This window comes from Magallana gigas, chromosome 4 (genome assembly GCF_963853765.1).
Source record: "Magallana gigas chromosome 4, xbMagGiga1.1, whole genome shotgun sequence".
NCBI lineage: Eukaryota > Metazoa > Mollusca > Bivalvia > Ostreida > Ostreidae > Magallana > Magallana gigas.
This window is the reverse complement of record NC_088856.1, coordinates 29,476,163-29,500,531: the sequence shown is the minus strand read 5'-3', so window position 1 is coordinate 29,500,531 and position 24,369 is coordinate 29,476,163. Positions and strand designations below refer to the sequence as shown.

General features: G+C 34.7%; 3 protein-coding genes across 3 annotated transcripts; 2 read left to right on the top strand and 1 right to left on the bottom strand.

Annotated features, from left to right (window-relative positions):
* Positions 1–880: 880 nt before the first annotated feature.
* On the bottom strand, positions 881–3,563 carry LOC105321696 (uncharacterized). Its single transcript, XM_011420107.4, has 2 exons — positions 3,435–3,563; positions 881–2,416 (listed from the first exon to the last, which is right to left on the bottom strand). Exons 1-2 carry the CDS (start codon positions 3,498–3,500, stop codon positions 1,139–1,141), a joined length of 1,344 nt encoding a protein of 447 aa, XP_011418409.3. The 5' UTR covers positions 3,501–3,563; the 3' UTR covers positions 881–1,138.
* A 127-nt stretch (positions 3,564–3,690) lies between these two features.
* Positions 3,691–20,267, top strand: LOC105321677 (importin-9). Its single transcript, XM_034461519.2, has 23 exons — positions 3,691–3,851; positions 4,299–4,447; positions 4,658–4,859; positions 5,129–5,217; positions 5,428–5,514; positions 5,809–5,928; positions 6,306–6,406; positions 6,961–7,019; positions 7,741–7,892; positions 8,139–8,237; positions 8,606–8,712; positions 9,136–9,275; positions 9,800–9,884; positions 10,293–10,521; positions 10,700–10,778; positions 10,935–11,080; positions 11,380–11,581; positions 12,219–12,421; positions 12,825–12,991; positions 13,325–13,458; positions 17,332–17,556; positions 19,015–19,088; positions 19,673–20,267. The coding sequence occupies exons 1-23, from the start codon at positions 3,719–3,721 to the stop codon at positions 19,787–19,789; spliced, it is 3,099 nt and encodes a 1,032-aa protein (XP_034317410.2). The 5' UTR covers positions 3,691–3,718; the 3' UTR covers positions 19,790–20,267.
* Positions 20,268–21,048: 781 nt separating this feature from the next.
* On the top strand, positions 21,049–23,945 carry LOC105328108 (uncharacterized). The gene is made up of 3 exons (XM_034461531.2): positions 21,049–21,157; positions 21,310–21,386; positions 22,051–23,945. The coding sequence occupies exon 3, from the start codon at positions 22,057–22,059 to the stop codon at positions 23,737–23,739; it is 1,683 nt and encodes a 560-aa protein (XP_034317422.1). The 5' UTR covers positions 21,049–21,157; positions 21,310–21,386; positions 22,051–22,056; the 3' UTR covers positions 23,740–23,945.
* The last annotated feature ends 424 nt before the right edge of the window (positions 23,946–24,369 follow it).

Below are 24,369 nucleotides of genomic sequence, written 5' to 3'. Positions count from 1 at the left end.
TGATTTTATTCTTCAGTCCCATTGAAAATGTATATCATTAAATACAATGCAGGATGGGTTGTTAGCTTCGGTATTCTATTCATATTTTTTTGGTTCATGATACTGGCCGGTATGTGGGCTTTAATGTAATACATGTACTAACAGCAAAGGACAAACATTATGTACAATGTAAACACACTTAACACACCGTGTATGGCTGGCTTAAAAAACACGTGACAATTTGTAGAAAAACGTAGCAATTGTAACGCCGGTTGAAAATACAATTTACTTAAAATATCATTTGGCAGATATGAAGGAAAAGAACATAAACTCGAGCACGTTGTTCTGAATTCATACCATGACACGCGTGGTACAGACCTAAGCACCTTAAATTACACCTTAAGCTTAGTCAGCAGAGCGCCAAATTTGATTATTGGTACCTGAAAATTTGCCGAGAGTTCGTAAGCGCCCGCTCCGCTGAATAAATAATGGAGAAGGCCAACCGCATTTCATTAAAGTTACATTAAATATCAGGTTTATTACTTTTCTTTTTCAAAAATGTTTCTCTTGAACATGTACAATATCCAAAATATTTATGATTTTATGTCTTAGACATGTGTGCTATTCCTTATCGTAAATATAGGTACACTGTACACATTTTTTGTCAACTTACTTGGTGTCCTAAGACTCCTTTGAATGCGTACCAGCTTTATGTGGCTTTTATAAAGTTTGGTACTAACCCCGTATATTTATTAAACAGCTATTGATATACCTTAAATAATTGACAACATCGGCATGTGTAAGGTTATCTGACGCAGAATTAAACATTATCTGCATAATGTATAATATGAACATCGACATTGTTGTCAAGGGAAAAACTCATTAACTAGAATTTACGACAGAGGCATCTGAAAGTGATTTATGTGAGAAATAATCTGTATTATATACAATAATTAGATATTGTAAGAGATACAATTGGTATCACAATTGCAAACAATTATTTCCTGGCTGCAATTTAACGTAGTGGTACATCTCAGACACACATTATGAAGTTTATAGTCTTTCACTATTTTAAAAGTACTGACATGCATTAACGATGCACAACAAGCCAAAGAATAACTGATGTAAAAGCCTTGAATAAATTGATAGTTTTGGAAAGCTACCGGAAATTCACGTGATAATTGTGGGACGATAAAAGAGGACGGTTCTGGTTGTAACTGTCATCAAAGCTGTCGGTTTCTGTAAAAGAATGATCCGAGTCTTCGTAAACCCATGAGGTATCCTCATCAACAAAACTTAATAACGTTTTGTCTTCAAAACTAAAGGAGTCAATCGTTTGAGTTGTGCTGACATTAGCTGCGTTTTTGTTCACGTCGTCTTCGCTACTTTTAGTGCTTTCAGTGCTTTCTCCTATGCTGCCTTCTATCAAATCTTTTGTCTTTTCTAAAGCTGCTTTTCCCATGTCAATAACTTTTGCGGTCAAGTTTGTTGCACCCTTTTTTCCTTCGTCATCAGAATCTTTGCAGACGACAACATTTCCTTCTTTATCCGTGTAACAAAAATTTCCGTCATTATCATAAAAACCACAACCAGAGTTCTCCAATAGTTTATGCTCAATTTTCGATGCTATTTTTTCTTGCTTTTTCATCTTCTTCTCAACCATGTCAATAAAGATGGATGAAATCACCATGACAAAGCAGAAAAAGCCACACAACATCAGAATAGTCTTCTTCACATTATGTTTGACATAATCCCAAATTAAGGCCACTCCTTTTGGAGAAGGTAGTACTTTGATATTATAAAAAGCAGTAGTCCACTTCTTTTCGTTAAATGGATTGTAAACTACGCATGTCCAATTCCCCTCCAATTTGGCAGACGCCTTTTTGATGACGTCACTTTGTTTCCGTTTGGCAGATATTTCATGTAATGACGTGATTTTTTCGTTTTGGAACCAGCTTTTGACGGATCCAGGGTATAAAACACCTAGCAGATGTGCGTGACACTGTAAATGGATTTCTCTCCCCTGTGTAACCAGTGTAGCTCCATAATCAGCTCTAACATATAGTGAGTATACGCCAACGGTTAGCACCTTCCGCTCTGTGTAATGCAGACGACACGAGTAAAGACCCGTATCAGTGGCCTTTAACCCCTGAATGACGAGGTCACCCATCCGGAATACCATTCTCTCAGGTTCCATCGTTAGCGGTCCATCGTTTAGCGTCCATCGGTAGGTGGCCCTTGGGAACATTTTGAAGATGTTCCGGGTGGCAGTTGTTTCACATTCGAATTCGACCCCGGTTCCAGCTTCTTTGATGAAAGCGTTGTGTGTTGTGTTCAGGGATGTCTTTATCGTGTTGTGAATACTTTTGGGGAGCTCCGACGGTTTCTTTTTGTTCCTGTTTTTAAATTTCTTGACAAATTTCCACATTTTTTTCCCCTAGAAGTTTGCAAGATCGAATAATTAATATAGATATGTGTAATACATGTATCATTTTTAATTATAATAAATAACCTTGTGGTTATAGTATAACTTGCAACGATCTTATTTTCAGGGTTTATAAATACGGGTGATGCAACAACATACTGTGCATTGGAAATTACAAAAACAATGTTTATTACTTTGAATCCTGATATATAACAGTTAGTTAATAACCTGTTATTAGTTAATAACTGCAATAAATGTTAAAATTATCATAAAACTGCTGTCTATATTATCTTGAAAATTAAACAGATCCTCTACATAATAACGTACGATAGTAAGTGGGTCAAAGGGTTGGACTAATACCCCAAATACACGAAAGAACAGACACTGATTTGATATTGACATTAAGCTTAAACAAAACAGAAATATTTATCCAGAAAAGGATAAATACATTCATACACATGTCGATTAAATTTTGCAAATAATATTAGTTTTTATTTTAATTTTAAAAAATGAGATTTTTTTTTTCGATGTAGGTTGTTTTCTATACATTACATGCATAATAATACATGGACCTTTGGAAATTTTGAATCATCATTAACATACTGTGCACTGTGAACATACTTTTTTCTCATTTTAACACACATTCTTGAAGTTTTTGAAAATAAAATATTTTTTAAAAATATAATTTTTTTCCTACCTACCTACCCTAATTTTTTTGGTCAGGTGACAGGAAACGTGAATATTTTTTTTTTTGGCCTAACGACACTCCCGAGCAATTTAACGTTATAGATAATTCTTCAACAATAGAAAATTAGTTTTGAATGGTTATACACTGTTCGTCTATGAGAAGGCTTAGATGTCCACTGTGGGACGCGGATGTTTTCCCGTTATCGTTTGCAGAGAGAGAGAGAGAGAGAGAGAGAGAGAGAGAGAGAGAGAGAGAGAGAGAGAGAGAGAGAGAGAGAGAGAGAGAGAGAGAGAGAGAGAGAGAGAGAGAGAGAGAGCTTGCTTAAATGTGTGCATTACCAACCTGTGCTAAGGAAATCACGCAGACAACAAGAACTGCGAACACAATAAAGGTCTTCGTGAAATTCATTCTTGAATATGACGTCCGGAATGACGTGCGCGTCCTACGTTACAAAGAATTAGTTCCGTACAATTTATTAATCCTCACTACATTAGCTCGACTACTTTTAAAAACAGAGTTATAAATGAATATCAGAATTAACATTAATACAATGGAATGCGAGGGAAAATATGAAATACGAAACTAAATTTTCCCGCCAGATTATTTCGGTTTTAATTTTTAGCAATATGGCGGGAGCTGGGGATCACAGTCGATCGCTGAAGGAAGCTCTCGTAGAGAGCTTAAATGCAATTTTATCACCGATTCATAATGTCAGAATATCTGGGGAAGAACAAGTTAAAGCTCTAGAAGTCACGGAAGGTAATTATTATGTCACAGACACAAAGCTTATTGATGTGTCATGCCACACGTGTTTTTTCTCCTTCGAAAAAAAAAAGCAAAAAACATCAACGTGATATTCATACAGCGATTCATCATTTTACGGTTTGGATTATTAAAGTTTATATTCTGTATTCAACTTTTTGATACAGTGTATAATTAATGGGATATTTCAATCTGACAGAACCGGTAGAACCGACCGAATTTTCTCGCAGAAGTCTTGTTGATTGTATTGATATTGAAGTAGCACGGTATCTGTAAGCTTTGTTACACATATGATGAACGTTAATACAATTAGTATTAACAGAATAAATTTGCTTTCATTCTAATGTTCTCTTATCATGTCTGATTTCTTTCTAATGTTCTCTAATCATTTCTAAAAAGAGGTCTGTTTATTATGTTTTATCAATGAAAATGTTTCTTTTACAGAATTTGGTGTACACCTTGCAGAACTTACTGTTGATACACAGGGCCCCCTTGCAATAAGACAGTTGTCGTCTGTTTTGTTGAGACAGTACGTCGATGCTCACTGGTATAAACATGCCGACAAATTCCGAGAACCAGAAGTTCCCGAACAGGTTAGTTGATGATTGTTTACGAATTAAATTTTTTTTTTTTTTATATAAATTTACATCTGAGTGCAACAGGTATTTTCTCTTGTGACATTTTTTGAACAATATAATTATAATAAAGATTTTTTTTTTCTCACAAATATGAAAGTCTTATTTATCAATGGACACAACTTTAAAACTTTCATCATCAACGATTTATGTTAACCTCTACTGTAGGCTAAGGCAGAGATTAGAAGAATATTGCCTGTTGGTCTTAAGGAGTCAATCAGCAAGGTTCGGTCCAGTGTAGCGTATGCTGTATCGGCCATAGCTCACTGGGACTGGCCCGAGGTATGGCCGGAGTTGTTTCAGATCCTGATGCAAGCGTTGACCAGTGGTGATCCCAATGCTGTACATGGATCCATGAGGGTTTTATCTGGTAACTTTTCTCATTAATTATTTCTAGATTAACTTTTATCTCTCCATCAAGTTCAGATATATTTTCATGGAAAAAATCATCACTTCGATAACAGTTTTAAACCTGTTTTGAAACATTTTAGAATTACTTATGTATTTTGAATCTCAATACAGAATTTTGATTCATAGGATCAAATTATATTCAAAATTGTGAAAAATGACGAAATTATAACCTAGTTAATTCATGAATAAACAGGTCTGACAAGGTTTCATTCTTTTCTGTTATTTCAGAGTTCACACAGGATGTGACTGATACACAGATGGGGCACGTAGCTCCAGTTATTCTACCAGAAATGTATAAAATATTCCTGCATGCCGACGTAAGTTTGGATGGAAATATATATAGCATTTCTAAAACGTTTCTTTGTTAAAATAAATGATAGAAAACACATTAAAGCAATTTTATTACAAAGATGCAAACAACAACACAGTGTAAACAATGCTCAATCTAATCTTAAGATAGAAGTACCAATTAGAAGATGACATATTGCTACTGACATATATTGTGAACAATTTTCTCATGTTTTCAGACTTTTGGAATCCGAACCAGATCGCGAGCTGTAAGCATCTTCAATGTTTGTGCTGCAATGATAGCTACAATGGCAGAAATACAAAGGGTAATGCAGTAATCACTTTGGTGTCTTTCTGAATGACAAAATTTCTAAGAATTCTGATTCAAAAGAAGAATTACTCTAGACATGTATTTTTTACATGAATCTGCATGTATATGGTAAATTTCTGTGTAAAAGGGTTTAACTATTTTGAAGTCAGTTGTGAATATAGTAAAGATATACTTAATATACTGACAGCATTTATGATTTAATGATGGATGTGGAGCAATCACTGCAATTGAAAATTTTCATGTAAAAAACCAAAATGAATTTTTGTGTTTGTATTTTTTAAATGGACAGGGTATTGCCAAACAGCTGTTGTTCCCCTTCATTCCCCAGTTTACCCAGGCGTTCATACAGGCTCTACAGGTCCCCGACGGCTTGACATCAGACAGCGGACTAAAGATGGAAATTGTTAAGGTACGGACAGACACTTACTGGGTGGCTTTCTTTCTTCTATATTGTATATGCTTCCTTCTGTGAAGTGGATTAATTAAGTGTTAGTACAAGGTGTTGCTGAAATTCTAATACTGTGTTGTTCTATAAAAAGGTATTTAATGAATATGTACAACATTGTGATGATTTATTTGTTAATGAGCTGCTTATAAAAAAAAAGAAAGATTTACTATCCAAAAATAAACAATTTTTCCATTCCATTAAATGATTTATAACTTTGAATTGGGAAATGATGCAATAATAAAGCTCTACTGTAATTTGTTCTTTACATTTTGGAGGATTAGAGATGATGAGTTTGTATATTTTCTATACATGATTAAGACAAGTGTTTTCATTTTCAGGCTATCACTACATTGGTGAAGAACTTCCCTAAGCTGATGTCACAGTACATCAATGACATCCTACCACCTATTTGGTTGATATTCACTCAAAGCGCTGACTTGTATCCTTAAACCTAGTGTTGATTTAATCTTCGGCTGTAATACTTTCAGCACCAAATTTGATTTTTTACATGTATTTGGCAGAATTTTTGACAGCATGGGGTATCTGCTTAATAGTAAGTGAGCGTTCATGTAGCGACCGTGAAGAGGTTCACTTTAAAGGGTTGCACCTCCAATGAGTCGTTAAAAATTATCTTTGGTAGATTATGAAAATAATGAACCCGTAACTGAAATTGAAGCTTGTTCATTTGTTAAAGATTATTTTATCTTCATCTTTAAACTTAAAGTTATGCATCACACTTCAATTTGAATAAGCAAATTGCCATATACATGTGCATGTATACTCATCTAATTACTAAATTGATTGTGTTAAGATGTTTTCTAATAAAGAACAAGATATTGTCTATTTGTAGTATGAATTATTTTTGTGTATTTTGATGTAGTGGTCTTGTACATGCTTTTGTCAGTTATGAGATGATGTTGGTGTTTTTTTTTTTAGAATTTGAGGTGTCTGCAAATCCAACTTTGCCTACAATTTTTCTTAATGTTGATTTAGCTATGTGAGGACTGTCGTGAACAGTTTGGAGGAATCTGACGACCCTGTTGATTCTGATGGTAAATGTTTGTGTGTCTTTGTCCGATTTGATTCTTGTTGAGATGATAAGCTTTGACCGGAAAAGTGGGGGTGCAGAGGAGGCACACTGTTTTATAGAGGAAATGAAAACCCAAAAGTTAACGATAATTTGAAGTATGTTAAGACAGGGGAGGAAAAACAACTGGTTTGATACACAAAACATTGACACACCCAACTTTTAATTGACAAAATATGAGAATAACAAATATATCTATAAACATTATCATCTGCAAATTCATTATATTTGGGATTTTTACAGAAGAATATGTCGGTGAGATGAAATGTTAAAAGTTTCATTTTGACGTTTTTTTTAAAACAATATAAATCACAAATAAGCATGCACATTTTTTGAAATTTTATTAAGAAGTATTAGATTTGAGATTTTTTTTTATATTAGATGTTATGTTGTTTCAGAATTCTATATAAATCATGTTTAATAGTTGAATTTGATTTCGGCCGAGTCTTATTTCATGACTTTCTGAAGTACATTTCTACAATATCATCTTTGAAGAAAAATTTTATGAAGAAAGAATGCTGAACATGTCTTGAATAAGTTACAAATATATAATTTTATTCCTTTTTTTCATGTACATACTCAAGTAGTTAACTATGTATTTCTGTGATTTCATTATAACAAAACCTAAAATTGGTTTACATTTTGTACATTTATTTAATGTATATTTACAATGATGTATTGGACAGGTGAGGTGTTAGGGTTTGAGAGTCTGGTGTACGGGGTGTTTGAATTCGTCCATGTTCTGATCGATACTTCCAAGTTCCGCACGACCGTCAAGAGTTCCGTCAACGACATCCTGTACTATGTCATCCTCTACATGCAGATGACTGATGATCAGGTTAGAGTTCGACGAGGAAAAATTAAAACACCAAAAAAATTTTATTTGAAAGTTTAATTGGTCTTTGATAACTTAATTAAAAGACTAGCATTAAGCAGAGATTTTTTTTCATTTTGATGGTCTTGCTTGTATATTTTTGTCATTTAAAGAATTGAAGGCTTGTCATTAAAGAGCAGGTTGGTGAGATTAACATGGGTATGGTGGAATTTTATCTAGAAAGAATATTATTTAAGCTTAATGTTTCAGGTGAGACTTTGGACCAATAGTCCAGATCAGTTTGTGGAGGATGAAGATGACGATTCCTTTTCATATTCCGTCAGAATATCAGCACAAGACATCTTGTTGGTAAGAGCGTTCGATTCTCCTTTTTCTTCATTTTTAACAATTGCTGAGAAGCAGTTTACATTTTACAATTGATTGCTTTCATGCAAATATCTCGGTATAAGTGCATAGACTTTTAGTCAATTCAAGAAACAGTTAAAGTGAATTTTCTCTTGTATGTGTTTCTTTAAAAAAAATATATCATCTAATAAATTGTTTTAATGCTTCCATATCCAAATTAGGTATTAATTGCTGACACTTGTTGATATAATAGATAATGCAGATAAAGAATGAATTTATCAATCAAAAGAAAGTACATGTAAACTGTAAAGGATTAGTATTGTTTGTTGTCTGTGAATCTCCCCACTAATATCTGTGTTATGTGATTGTAGTCCATCTGTAGTGAGTTCCCAGAAGACAGCGCCCCCGCCCTGTGTCAGGCGGTCACCAAGCACCTGACTACTGTGGAACCACTAAAGAACGCCAACGACCCAAACTGGTGGGTTAAGACTTTACTGATATCCTTGTCATTAACTCATGCGAGACAGAAATGTATGTGCAATCTTTGAACATCATGCATAATACTTGTGAAGAATTTGGCAATAATTGCATCTTCTCTAAAGTTAGCTCTGCCGGTATGAATAAACAAATAGAGACCAGTCTTTGAAAACTGACCTATTGCAAGTGTTATATCACTTTCAAATGGTAAAATTACATATATTTACATGTGTTTACCATTTCATTTACTTTTATCTTTTATTGAAAAAAATGCAATATTTACACATATTGTCAGTGTATATTCATTAGTTAAGTGTGTTTTCTTGCATGTACAATGTGGGTCGAATTCATTCTTTCATTGACAAAATTTGACAACTGCAAATAAAGTGGCGAATATACTCTATGCAGATAATTCTATATTTAGGTGGAAAGTCCATGAGTCCTGCATGCTGGCTATGGGGAGTGTGACGGACCTGGTCACTGAGTCCATCCAGTCCGGGAAAGTCCAGTTTGACATCACCGGCTTCCTCCAGTCCGTGGTGCTGGCTGACATGAATTTCTGCAGTTAGTCAAGTTGGCATCCTCATAATGATAAAGTCATACTGTACTGTAATTTGATTATAAGAGAGACAGAACGATATGATGTTATTAGATATAAATATTTGGTAATGTAAATTCACAGTTAAATGCTAGAAGTTAATGTTTGCTTAAAATCATGCTTAAAATCATGAGTAGCATCTGGTGTGGATTTCAAAATCTTGTTTTAAGTTTTCTAACTGTTTTAAACTATAAGGAATTGCAACAAAACTTCAGCACGTACAATATTTGTTATCATGTCTGATGATTTTATATAAAATCATGGAATTGCAGAAATAAGTACTTCTGTAAAATAAGAGATGTAGGGAATGCATATCCATTTTACATGGACGTTTTAATTTTTCGGGAAAAATTTTGTTTAAAGGCTTTATTATGTAGGTTTTTCATAAATGCATATGGTAAAAATATATTTGTTTCTATGTTTTGCTCTTCTCCATAACTGTCATAACAGATTCTCTAATGCTAAAGTATTTTTATTATCATTTTTACAGTTTCTCCGTTCTTGGTTGGAAGAAGTTTATGGACGGCCAGTCGGTACACAGAGGTCACCTCTACATCTCCAGAGCTCCTCAACAGGTCAGTGCAGCATTGTGAAATAATGCTAGTGGTTCATGCCTCATCACCCTGGGGGCTGTATGAAAACAATGGGGTATTTAAGTATGGTTATTGGTTACAACCCTGCAGTTCAAATGTAGAATGCAACACACTATAACTTAATTAGATGCCTTGTGAAGAGTGAGGGGTGGAAGCATGAGATTTAGATCATTAAGAATAATGACATGCAGATCAAATTAAACTTAAGATAAGTTAATTTATTATTGGTACTTCATGACACTGTACAATTTGGCCTATACAAAATATAGACAGCGTATAAACAACTGACAAAGGGAAAGTATCAACATATTTGCACTTATCATGCACAAATTTTACAATTATGGATGATATTAAAATGAGATTGCATGAAAGTTGACCGCTCAATTTCAGGTTCCTGCAGTCTACAGTCGGTGGACTCCACGCCACCCAGCCTCCCACGATCCGAATCTCCGCTATCCGGGCGGTGTACAGCTACTGTCAGCATCTGAAGTCTGCCAACACCACTCAGTACCTGATTCCATTCCTACCCAACATACTGGACGGCCTACTCTCCATCGCCACCCAGTTCTCCTCAGACGTCTTGTCCTTGTGTCTAGAAACGTTATCCATACTGTTAACTGTAAGTTGGTCTAGATTATCAATCACAATTTCAGTAATTGTCAAGACAATTTTCTTTCTTTTTCTTTCTCTCCTTCCATTTGATGCCAAATTTTCCTTTCATCTATGTTATAGTTTTATACTTTGATAAGTTAGAAATCAATTGGTTTTTTCGATGTGTGTTACATTTTCTTTTACAGGTTGATCAAGCTTTCACTGCCTCTGTAGAGAGTAAAGTTACTCCTCTCACAATTGCTGTCTTTCTCAAGTTTTCCTCAGGTAATTCTGTTTTTTTCAGCAATTTTTATTTCACAAAAGGTAAGAGTAAGATCACAATGTACATTGTATTACAATCTAGTTATGCTAGCCACGATCGAGATATAGAACAAAATTTTTGTAGATGTGACAAACATAATATTGATTAATGTTTTTTAGATCCAGTAGTTGTGAACATTGTGCAGGACATTTTCAAGGAACTAGCGGGCAACGAGAGCTGTGCTGGTCCCCTTGAACATCGTCTTCTCCCCACCCTAGTCAGTATTCTCCAGGCCCCAGACAAGGTTCCTGTCAGCCTCCCACCAGTAAGTCACTTAGTTAGTCCATACAATAAACAAACTATATATATTTATCGGGAAATATTTCTTTTGTTCTGTCCACAAGGCCATTGCCTTCAATGATTGTATTGTATCCTAATGTAGGGCAAAACTAATGTACTGGAAAATGAATTAGTAAAATACATGTACATGAATGTATGTTAGTTCAGTACATGGTATTTGGTTTATTGAGGACTTTCTACATATTTTTTAATTAGTCTTTTATGCCCTTTGAGCCAGAAATTCGAACAAAATCATTTTATTTTTACATGAACATATCATTCCAGGTATCACTGGAGATGATGGAGACTATGGTCAGGGCCCACAAAGGGCCGTTGTCCGAGGTCATGATAAAGACCGGGTTCCCCGCTGCGGTTCACTGCACATTACACACGGACGACAATGCCGCCATGCAGAACGGGGGAGAGTGTTTGAGGGCTTTCCTGTCTGTGGCTTTGGAGCAGGTCATGGCGTGGCATGACGAACAAGGTTGGTGCAGTAGCTCTGAAATGAAAAATTAACATGGCCTGTCATCTCTTATCCAGGCTTAATGGAATAATATGTTGTACATGTAAGATGTTTTTGGAAGTGAAAGTTATTTTGGGTTACCTTAGTTATGAAGGTAGACCAGTATCGATCCATTCTTTATCAGATGCTCTTTGTTAAAGAATTTTATATTTTTAAGCTCTTTTTCTGTATATAATGAATTATAATATGTGGTTTATTTAGTTATTGATATAGTGGCAGTTAAAGGTCTTGCTCAAAAGATGGGACAAACCTGCCTTTAAAATGATGTAGTTTTCTAACATTCTAAATGTATTTGAATAAAAATGCTTTTGCATATTGAATAAAGAGAATGAGTCCTGAATTACATGTATAAAACTCAGTCTCTATAAATCATATATTGAAAACCTTTATCTCTGTACCAGCTAGGTCTCATTGTTACAGTTTAACGTCCAATTCTAATAAACTTTCTGCAAATGATTTTATCTCAATGTGGTTGTGCATGTATAACACTTAGTTGACTGTTAATGCCTTTGCATTTGTTGTGACGATCATTGCTCTACAAGTAAATGGACATGAACATGTATTGTAAGTAACATAAGTCATGGTTTTTCCTCCCCAGGTAACAACGGACTGTATTACATCATGCAGGTGATATCCAAACTCCTGGACCCCAAAACCTCGGAACACACGGCCTCCTTCGTGGGGCGACTGGTCTCCATAGTGATCACCAAGGTCGGGAACCAGCTCGGCGAGAACCTGGACCTGATGTTGAGACTGGTCCTCAGCAAGATGCAGCAAGCCGAGACCCTCAGTGTGATGGAGGTACTCTTGACTCTTTTGTGACTACGTTTGGTCTCGCTCAACAATATTTTATGAAAAAAACATTGTAGTAAGTGACTCCCTGTCTTGTGCGACAAGTGACTACTAATTTAGTCCAGAACTGTAATTTAGATCGATTTAAAAGACTTCTAGACAAACACTGCATGTACATTATAATGCTTTTAACATGATGTTTATCGAGATCCGACGTTGCACAAAAAGTGAGTGGTATGACATATGGCTACTCTTGTTAAGGTTTTTAAACATGCCCCATCTCCTTTGATTTTAGAAGAAAACGCTTCTTCATTCCTGTCCGTGAGGTTAAATAACATGCAAATGAATCATCTTTTAAAAGTCTTGAAGCCACTTTGAGGTGTGTATGATAACATCTGTTATTTGTTGTCAGAGTTTGGTGATGGTGTTTGCCCAGCTGATGATCAGTAACATGCCTGCTGTGCTTGACTTCCTGACCAACGTCCCGGGCCCCACCGGAAAACCCGCCCTGGAGTTTGTGCTCACAGAGTGGTGCTCCCGCCAGCATCTCTTCTACGGCAATTACGAAAGGAAAGTCTGGTAAAGAACACTTACTATAGATAAGATATCTGTAAGGTATCTTGATATATATTGCTTGCAAGTTATTTTTGGTACAGTGCTAATTTCCTACTTAAGAACTGTAATACATGTACTCTCCATTTGAGTAAGTCATTTTTGTGATTTTATGGTACTCACAAGCCATCATACTCCTTGCTTGTATTAGCAATTAAAATAAAAAAAAAATAAAAAAAAGTTGTTCTGAATGAAAGCACTTTTGATTTACCTTTATGACAATTTCAGTCTTCAAAAGTGTAAATGAAGATGATAAACATGGTGTAATGTTCTAAGGTGCAATTTTCTGTTGTTTTCTAGCACCGTTGCCCTGTGTAAGCTGTTGCTACATGCGATACAGGCCAACGACACCAGACTGCAGGAGATCATGATCCAAGGGGAGGAAGTGGAACAGCCCACCTCAGGGATCAGAACCAGGTCCAAAACCGCAAACCGTAAGTAAACAGTACTGATCAAAGAGATGGGCTAATGTGAATATTATATACTTATTTACTAGTTATGAGGACGATAGTAAGTTTATTTTCCATCAAGACAGCAACTATTTCACAAGGGAAGTCGAGGGAAATAGTTGCTTTCGAGGGGGGCAATAAACTCGCTATAGTCCAAATAGTCGGTGAATAGGTATAATTTTATTATACAGAAGAAAACCTTATTTGTCGGTATGTAGAATTTTTTGATGATAATCAAATTAAAGTTATCGGACTTTGAATTTAGTGTAGCAATCAGATTACGTCAGAAGTGTTCCTAGTTCAAAAAGGTGGGAAATCAAATGCTGCCGGTGAATAGTTTCGATGACCATTCACCATGGCCAGATAGGAAGGAAAATATTTCACAGTTAGATAGGTTATCGTATTTATTCGTTGTAATTTTACTTAGAAAATATTCACAGAGATATAATAAAAAGCACAATAAATAAGGCTTTATCATGAACTACGAACTGCAAGAGAATAGTACCAAAGAGAGAAATGAGCTAGTGTATGTACCAAACAAGAGATGGACCAATGTTCAATATTAGTACTATAAACAAGACTTTTTAGCTCACCGAGACAAAGTCAAGGAGAGCTTATGCTATACCCTCGGCGTCGGCGGTGGCGTCGGCGTCGGCGTCCGGACCTGGTTAAAGTTTTTGATGCAGGTCCTGTATCTAAGCTATTACTTGTCCTATCTTCACCAAACTTGCATGGATGATGCATCTGGACCTACTTATGGACTTGAAAGACTTGGATGCTGAATCTGGGTCCTAAATTTCAGATGCTGGAGGAGGTTAAGGTTGTTGGACCAGGTTAAAGTTTTTGTTGCAGGTGCCCTTTGATAGCAGTATCTTAGTTACTGCTGGTCTGTACTTCACCAAACTTGCATGGATGGTGTGCCTTATGATACTGATGCACCAGACAGGCTTGAGTGCTGAATCTGAGCTATAGGTTTCGGATGCTGGCGGAGGTTAAGGTTTTTGGAGCAGGTTAAAGTTTTTGTTGCGGGTGCCCATTGATAGCAATATCTAAGTTACTACTGGTCCTAACTTCACCAAACTTGTATGGATGATGCGTCTTATGATACTGATGCACCTGACAAGCTTGAATGCTGAATCTGAGCAATAGGTTTCGGATGCTGGAAGAGGTTAAGGTTTTTAGAGCTGGTTAAAGTTTTTGTTGCAGGTGCCCTCTGATGATTAATCTTAGTTACTACTGGTCCTAACTTCACCAAACTTGTATGGATGGTGCGTCTTATGACACTGATGCACCTGACAAGCTTGAATGCTGAATCTGAGCAATAGGTTTCAGATGCTGGAAGAGGTTAAGGTTTTTAGAGCTGGTTAAGTTTTTGTTGCAGGTGCCCTCTGATGATTATATCTTAGTTACTACTGGTCCTAACTTCACCAAACTTGTATGGATGGTGCGTCTTATGATACTGATGCACCTGACAAGCTTGAATGCTGAATCTAAGCAATAGGTTTCGGATGCTGGAGGAGGTTAAGGTTTTAAGAGCTGGTTAGATAAAGTTTTTGAAACAGGTGCCCTCTGATGATGATATCTTAGTTATTACTTGTCCTTACTTCACCAGACTTCCATGGATTTGTCTTATGATACTGATGCACCTGACAGGCTTGAATGCATAGTCTGGTTTCGGATGCTGGATAAAGTTAAGTTTTTAGGAACAGGTCACATGTTTAATAGATGATAGTACTATTTCAAACTTGCATAGTTGATTTAACTGTAATATGAATGAATCGCAGAGGTAGCTTCAGATGCAGAGCTTGATCTCCATTATCAAGGATGCTAAAAAATAAATCTTAGTTATTACTGGTCCTAACTTCACCAAACTTGAATGGATGGTGTGTCTTATGATACAGATGCACCTGACAGGCATGGATGCTGAATCTGAGCCATAGGTTGCGGATGCTGGAGGAAGTTAAGGTTTTAATTGCTAGTGCCCTCTGATGATGATATCTTAGTTATTACTGGTCCTAACTTCACCAAAATTGCATGGATGATGCGTCTTATGATACAAATGCACCTGATGGGCTTGAATGCTGAATCTGAGCCATAGGTTTCGGATGCTGGATGAGGTTTAGTTTTTTGGAACAGGTCACATGTTTTATAGATGATAGCTTGCATAGTTGATTTAACTTTATTATAAATTAAATGCAGAGGTTGCTTCAGAAGCAGAGCCTGATCTCCATTATGAAGGATGCTAAAGAAATCTCCTACCTCACTCAAACCAGCTTGATAGATAGATGTGTTTGTTGATAAATGATATAACATGATTCCTATGATAAAGTATTGTATGATATGAAACAATATTGTTTGATATGATACAATATGATATCATATGTTATATTATAAAAAGTTATACGATACGATATGATATTGTATCAATTTTTTTTGATATTTTATGATATGATTATGTATCATGATATTGTTATGTATAGTATTGTATATTATGATACAATATTGTATAATATTATATTGTATTTTTAATTTATTATTTTATCACATGATACAATTACATAAGATATTGCAAAATATTATATTGTATCCTATGATACAATATTGTATATTCTATAATATTGTATCATACAATATTGTATAATATGATATTGGTTTCAGTAATATAGAATTATATCACATGAAATTGTATTATATGATATTGTAATATTATATAATATTGTATCATACGATATTGTATGATATGATATTGGTTTATATGATATATTATCATATCACATGAAATTGTATTATATGATATTGTAATATATTTTATTGTGTCATATGATGCAATATGTATAATATAATAATGTATTTTATAATATTTTACCATATCACATAATATTGTATCATTTGATAAGATACAATATTGAAATCAAATTATATTGTATTATATGATATAATATCATATAATGTATCAAATATGTTTCAGTGTCATTCAATACAATATCATTCTATATTATACAATATAATATCATGTTTCAGTGTTATGATGTATTATGTAATATGATAATGTAATATGATACTATATTGTATTATATTTTATGATATTGTATTATGTGATCAAATACAATAAGGTATAACACAATACAATGTCATATCATACGTTACAATATCAAATCTCATTATTGTTTATTACGGTATTTTATTTATTATATGATATATATTATATTAGAAATATGACATGATGCAATATTTAATTTTATATCATAGTATTGATTAACATATGAACATATGATTATCATAAAAAAATTTATCAGATGATATACGATATTTTGTCAAAACAGAATCCATGAATATCCAAGATCATTAAGTATGATTTTCATATAAAATGATAAAGGTGGTCTTATGAAGGTGATGTCTCATAAGGGTGATGCTCCGTCTCGGTGAGCTTAGTAATCTATGATTACCTATGTTTCATTACTGATATTGGTATGTGAACAGCACCATTGAAAGATATGGTATGTATGAAAGCTAATTTAAATTAAGACAGAAAAATTGATAATGGGAGGGGATAGCAAAGAGATGGTTGGGTGAAACAATTTGTGTCATTATGAAATGAATGTACTTGATCAATTTCTGGATGTACTTATTAATATACATGTACATAGATGCAAGCAAGACCTGATTTTAAAGAATCTGCTTTCTAAAACAGACACATGAAGCAAATTTAACACATTTTAAAAAAAGGCAATATAAAAATGTCAAGATTATAAGATTAAGGGGGGGGGGGGGTAATTTTTTCAGAATACTAGTGTCATCTTTTCTATAATATAGGGAATTAAAAAAAATTCTTTTACTCGGTTTAAAATTTTCTTTCAGAACCAGTTCAATGGACCACCATTCCAGTTCTGGTCAAGATCTATAAACTGCTCATTAACGAACTGTCCAACCAGATAGAGACAAACATGTCAAAGGCCGGCAAGGAAGATGAGGATGAAGAGGAAGACGACTGGGAAGATGAAGATGCTGATGGTGAGGAAGACATCCAGCTGAGGGGGCAGACTCTGTCTGACCTGATTGACAGTATGGCGGCCGAGTTTAATGGTGATTATACCTTGTATTTTTTCTAATAAGAAAGCACTGATAAGATGAAAGTGTCAAATATACTTGTACTCAAAGGGTTTGTAAGTGTCTGTTATGGAGATAGATAAATTCTGATTGACTGTATTGCAGCCAAGTTTAATGGTGATTATACTCTTTATGCTGATAATAAGTGATTGGTGGTAATGTTGGGGGGGGGGGGGGGTCAAATATATATACTTTTACCTTAAGGGTTTGCAACTGACTGATGCATAAATATATCAGGTTTAACATGTTGGCAAAGTTGCTTGTTTGATTGATCAGCTCTCTCTCTCTCTCTCTCTCTCTCTCTCTCTCTCTCTCTATATATATATATATCTGTAGACAGTGTAACTATTAAAAATCTAATGTGTGTGAGTTTTTTTTTCGCAAGTAATGTGAAAGATATTCTTGTTAAAACAAGAAGCTGACATTTAAGTCTTCTGGAATATGAATTTTAACCTGTTGGATACAGGAATAAAGCCATCTGTTATGCTACAGATTAAAAAAAAAAATGGAAATGCAAGATTAAGTTTAAGGAAACATGGATCAAAGATGTTTGTGAAAACTTTTTTTAAAAATCTTTACATTCAGGGCTCTACATTAACTTTTTTTCCTACTTGTCCATTCGGACAAGTGACCAAGATATTTACTTGTCCGAACTTCAACTTCACTTGTCCAAAAAAATTTCAATATTAAAGATCAAATATTGGCAACTTGAAAACTACAGTTCTGTATTACTAAAATAAATCATCTATCGATTATTCTTGCCATAATTAATAACCTGATTTCCTAAATGGAAACTTAAAGTGTATTGGTTCCATATAACATTAAACATGATTTGTCAGCTGTAGCTTTGTCATGGCAAATTACAATTAAGACATTTTAAATTTAGCATCAGGTTTTAAAATACATGTAACTCTTATATTGATTTGTCAGCTGTATTTTAAACTAAACATGGAAAGTCATCATAATCTATCAATGATGAATGAAACCGAAAATAAAATACATTTCTTTCCACAATCCTTAAGTTTATCTTTGCTACCTGTTCTTCCTTTCTTTTTGATAACGTGTGTTTGGTACTTTGTAAGAACTAAGATCCACACCTTTACAGTTCAATATTGAAAGTTGTTTGTAATTAGTGAACTTCAATCCCGATTAAGAGTAACTCAATTGCATTTCAATTTGAAGTCGGGATCGAAACTTAAAATAACTAATCGATAAACTTATAACGGGACTACGGATAAACTTATCACAAAACTTTCTTTACTTTTTAAAATGTTGGAGACTTCTTTACATAAAAATGCACTTGTCCAGTCGAACAAGTGGCAAGCAATATTCACTTGTCCGTATATTTTTTTAACTGGTACCGGACAAGCGTTAATGTCGAGCCCTGATATTTGAATGAACATTTGATTAAATGTTTGAAATGCTTTACTTCAGGGTATGATGTTGATGATGAGGAGGAAGAGGACCCCGATTTCTCCAAAGACCCGACCTACCAGATAGATTTACAGGTCAGTGTGCAGGTCAATACATGGATATATTTGAAAGTATGAAGAGAGAAAAAGTCAGTGTAAAAATACATAGTCTAAGATGCTTTCATTATTGTTTCATATTTATTCACATTACTCAAAACTTTTGAGTCAAGTACACATACATATACAGGGTTGTCTATTAGACCCGGGAGGCGGGGAATTCCCCCACTTATAATGCCTTTATTACCCGGCTATTTTTGCATTTCAAACACAATGTAGCTATAAGCAAGACCCCCAGACCACCTTCTACTTTTTCATTTCCTCCTTCTACTTCAATTTTTAGAGACAACCCTGCATATATATAATATGCACACTCCTGTCGATAGTTAAAAGGAAATGGATGAAAAAAAACCTGCTGTTTTATGTATAATAGATTAATACTCATCTTTAAATCGCAAAATTATAAATCATGAATTTTTTTTCAATTGTTTAAAAATGCAACAAATAGAGGCATTAGAGGGGGGGGGGGGGGGGGGGTGATCTATAAGAACGTGTCTCAGTTCGTATTAATCAGCATCACATGCTGTAAACAGTGAAGTTTAATTTTCTCCAATTTTTTCTAGGCATACCTCACGGAGTTCCTCCAGTCTTTGTCCCAACAAGCGTGTTACAGTACCTTCAGTTCACATCACAATGACTCCGAAAAACACGTTCTACGAACAATTAACATCAATGTTTGATCTCTAGTCACTCGATCCTTACCAAAACCCACATGTTAAACTTTTTAAAATTTAAAACTGTTTTTAACTTAATGATGCCATTGGTTTTGATCATTTTTGGTATTTTATGACTGTGTGAATGTGTGATGCATTGAAAAACAGAGTGAGCTTTAAAATGCCTTGTGAGTGAAAATGGCTTTTTTATTTAGGCCTAACAAATTGGTTTTAGCTGATGGATTATAATTTAATGAGAAAATAATAACTTATAGTTGAATGTAAAAATTAAATACAGATGCATTTCAATTTAGAAAAAGGTTAGTGTAATTTGTATTGTTATTTATTTGTAGAATTTGGATGTATTGTGTCAATTTGACTGTGTAACTATTCAGATTTAATGTGTATACCAGCATTTATTTGTTTAAAATATGCCTATTATTTTTAAACTATGTGCAATACTCCTCAAATTTTATTATCAATAAATCCTTTTATTTGTTTCTAAGCTAATTCCTGTTGTTATTCAATCTGATTCATATTTAACAAGTACACTATTAATCTTGGATGTTGAAGAGGGTATATTAATTATGGCTTCAAATGTTAGGGTTAATCAGTAGAAAATTCTTATTTTTGTTCAGCGAATGTCTACAGAGGCTCTGTGCTTACAGTCGCCAAAAAATGGAGTTAATGACAGATAAATTATTCTTTAAGTGAACAAGGTGTGTGGCAATATCTGTTGCTGACACATTATGGTTATTATCATGAACAATGTTAACAAAAAATAAAACAGAAGAAACCGTTTTATTGGGAAAGTGGCATTTTCAAAAATGAAATTCCAGGTACTATTATTTTATTTTTCGGATTTTTTTATATACATTTCATGTGTGTGTGTGTATCTATCTACATGTATATATCTGTCTGTTTATCTCTCTCTCTCTCTTTATCTCTCTATCTATCTATCTATCTATCTATCTATCTATCTATCTATCTCTATCTATCTATCTATCTATCATATTCAGCGCACCTCAGCTACATGTACAATACAGTGTATAAGGTAAACTCTTGTCCAGTGTCCGTCCGTTTTTCCTTTCTGACTTTTATCTCAATTGTCACGACTGACGTACATATATAGCACAAAACTATCCCATTGTATTATGAAAATAAAAGGAAAAAAAACTCTCTCAGAAGAAATATAATAAAAGTGTAAAATTGGGCTCCAGATGTAACACAATATGCTATTAATCAACTGTTTTTCTTCATACAGACATAAAAAAAGAACATTTGTTTAGACACACGGGAAATAACTCTATTTCAGTTTGCTGTCAAGTGACCGCATTGCAAGCAAGATCAGCCATGTTAGAATCGGAGGGTTAAAACAAATTATATAGATACACGGTATGTTGTTTTTGTATGATAAAAACTTCTATATTTACTATACATTTGATTTTATGCATCTTCTTCAACTGCAATGTACATAATTTCCATCAATTTAGAACTTTAATATATCTTTTTCAACAATATAACTTTCACTTTCACTTTCTCTATAGAGCTGTTTAACGTACTCGCCTCCAAATTGATGTCAACCGGTAGAGGTGAAACAGTGAAATAAAACTTCCATGTTCAGGTGAAGGGGATTTGTGTTTTGTTTCAGCGCTTTACTTTCTAGGGTTATTTGTCAGTTGATACATTTTATTATACAGGCACGTAGCATCGTTTTTGAAAGTGGGGGGGGGGGGGCCAGACTCATCCGAAAAATCTTGACAAGCAAAAAAAAAAAAAAAAAAAAAGGGAAATAAGACTTTCCAAAAATCTTCAAATTCCTTATCCGGGGGGGGGGGGGGGGGGGGTGGGGGGTGGGGGGTGGGGGGGGGGGCTAGCATAGTATATAACTTCAATTTCAATCCTAATTTCCTTATTTTCATATCAATTTTTTTACATCCTCCAAAAAAGTGGGGGGGGCCAACTCCATGATAATTCAATTTTTTATATGTAAATTTTAAAAAATTAGTTCCTGTGAGAAAAAGTGTGGGGGGGGGGGGGGGGGGCTAGGGGGGGGGGGCCCTGATGCTACGTGCCTGTTATACACCCCACCCACACACATCCTTAGCTATTCATTTTTATCCCTAAACTGCAGTTTTTTTGCTTATTTGATATATGTACAGTTTATTTATCACTATATCTTTTAAAAAAAAACCTCAACGGTGTATCGAGATGGCTTGTGTGTACACTTTTATCGATAAGGATAACCGAATAATATAATTATATTTTTCATACATATTCATTTGTAGAAAACTATGGATCCCCAAAACAGTGCCCAGGATGTGCATCGATGTGACCTTTGTGAGACCGCCATAGTACACAGCTACTGTGACTTTTGTCATGTCAACCTCTGCATGCTCTGTGTAATAGATCACATCTCCGATGGATATGATGGATATGACAAACATGAAATAGTTCCTTTTCAGGAACGACTACCAACCCTCATTTATCCGAAATGTAGAACGCATTCACAAAAAAATTGCGAATTTCAGTGCAAAGATTGCGATGAAATATTGATTTGTTCTTCTTGTACGGCATCTGCACAACATAGAGGGCATACATTCCTAGAAGTGTCAGAAGTTTACAATACAAAGAAAGAAATTTTGGGAAAAGATACAAAAGAATTCCAAAACATCATTTCTCCTACATATGAAGAAATTGCACTTGATTTGGAAAATCAGCTTGCCAACCTGGATGGAGGATATGAGAAACTTACAACAACAATGTCCAAACAAGGAGAGCAATGGCACAGAGAAATCGACATCACCATCAATAAAATGAAAACTGAAATCAGCGAGATAAAAATAAAACACAGAGACATTCTACAGAAACACTTGGATGGAATTAAACAGATACAGTCTCTCATAAAAGAAGCATTACATACCTTAAAGGAAATGGAATATTCCACGGAAGTATTTCCAATCATTGAATACAGTTCTAAGGTCAGAGAGTTTAGCAAGCTTCCACCCAAGGTCCAGGTATCGCTGCCAACATTTATTTCAAAACCAATAGATCGCGAGAAGCTGTGTAGTTTGGTTGGACAGATCACCCCATTATCTACTGCTACAGAAGAAAATACCTGGTCACCTAACCAACCAAACACTTCAGTTAGAGAACTACTGGATGAACCAGAGCTTGTTGCCACAATACAGACTGGGTATGAAAAACAACGCAATGTTACCTGTCTTAAAGATGGTAGTATATGGACGAGTGGAATGACCAATGGTATCAAATGCTTCAATACTAAAGGTTCACTTCTCCAGACAGTCAAAATAAATGCAGAAAAAGGGCCAAATGATATAGCTGTAGACACTAATGGTGATCTATTATTATTGCTATTATCCAATCGGACAGCAGGGAAAGTAAATAAAATAAAGAATGGACATACAGAAGAGGTTTTCAAATTAGAAGGATGGGGACCGTGTAAGCTGTGTGTCACATCCACTGGTGACCTCCTGGTTACTATGTTCAGTGATTATGAAACTCAGTCAAAAGTTGTCCGTTACTCGGGATCTACAGAGAAACAAACCATTCAATTTGATGATGAAGGAAAACCTCTGTACTCAGGGAATGAATATAGTAAATACATCACTGAAAACAGAAACCATGACATCTGTGTAGCTGACTGGGCGGCTGGTGCAGTAGTGGTGGTTAATCAGGACGGGAAACTCAAATGGAGATACACCGGTCGTCTCACAGATACCAAGAACAAACAATTTAGACCCTGGGGTATCACAACAGACAGTCAGAGTCGTATCCTAACAGCAGACTGGAGCAACCTTTGTATCCACATTCTGGATCAGAATGGACAGTTTCTCCGTTACATTGATAACTGTGGTCTGGAGGATCCTTATGGTTTATGTGTGGATAATAATGACAATCTGTTTGTGTGCGAGTATAACAAATGGAACGTAAAGAAAATTAAATATTGTACATAGACGGCCGGTTTTTGACAATTATAAAAGGCAACTTTTTTAATGTACATTGAATACTTTATTTTAACATTTTATTTCAATTCACAGAGATATTAAAGTGAATTGTTTTTGTCCCCGGGAACAAATGATTAACTGCTCTAACCGACAACCAAGGCTCATGTGTATGACAATATGATTTGAAAATGTTTTATTAAATGATAAGAAATGAATTTGATAACTTTTCTTTTAAATCAACGACGACACAAAAGAAAACTATAAACGGAAACGATTTTATCAATTTTTCATTGATCCTTTTTAAAAAAAATTTTTGGATGGGGGCAAATCTATTGATGGAATGTAGATTACTTTTTGTGGTACAATTCGTAATGAAAAAAATGCTTTGTCCTGACTCGTCGAAGATTGGAAATCTGACATCCTGTTTAGTCGGTTCATTTTCATCGAAAGAAATATCATTTTGTATTGTAGCATCTGTAATGGATATATGTCAAAAACAGTTATGTATAAAAAAAATATCACAGAGGTTCGAGGCCCGTTAGAGCTGAATACTGTCAGATATATTTTGCAGCCCGTTAGAGCTGAGAACTGTCTGATATTTTTTTCATACAGAAGTGTTTGAGGCATATATCGAACTTA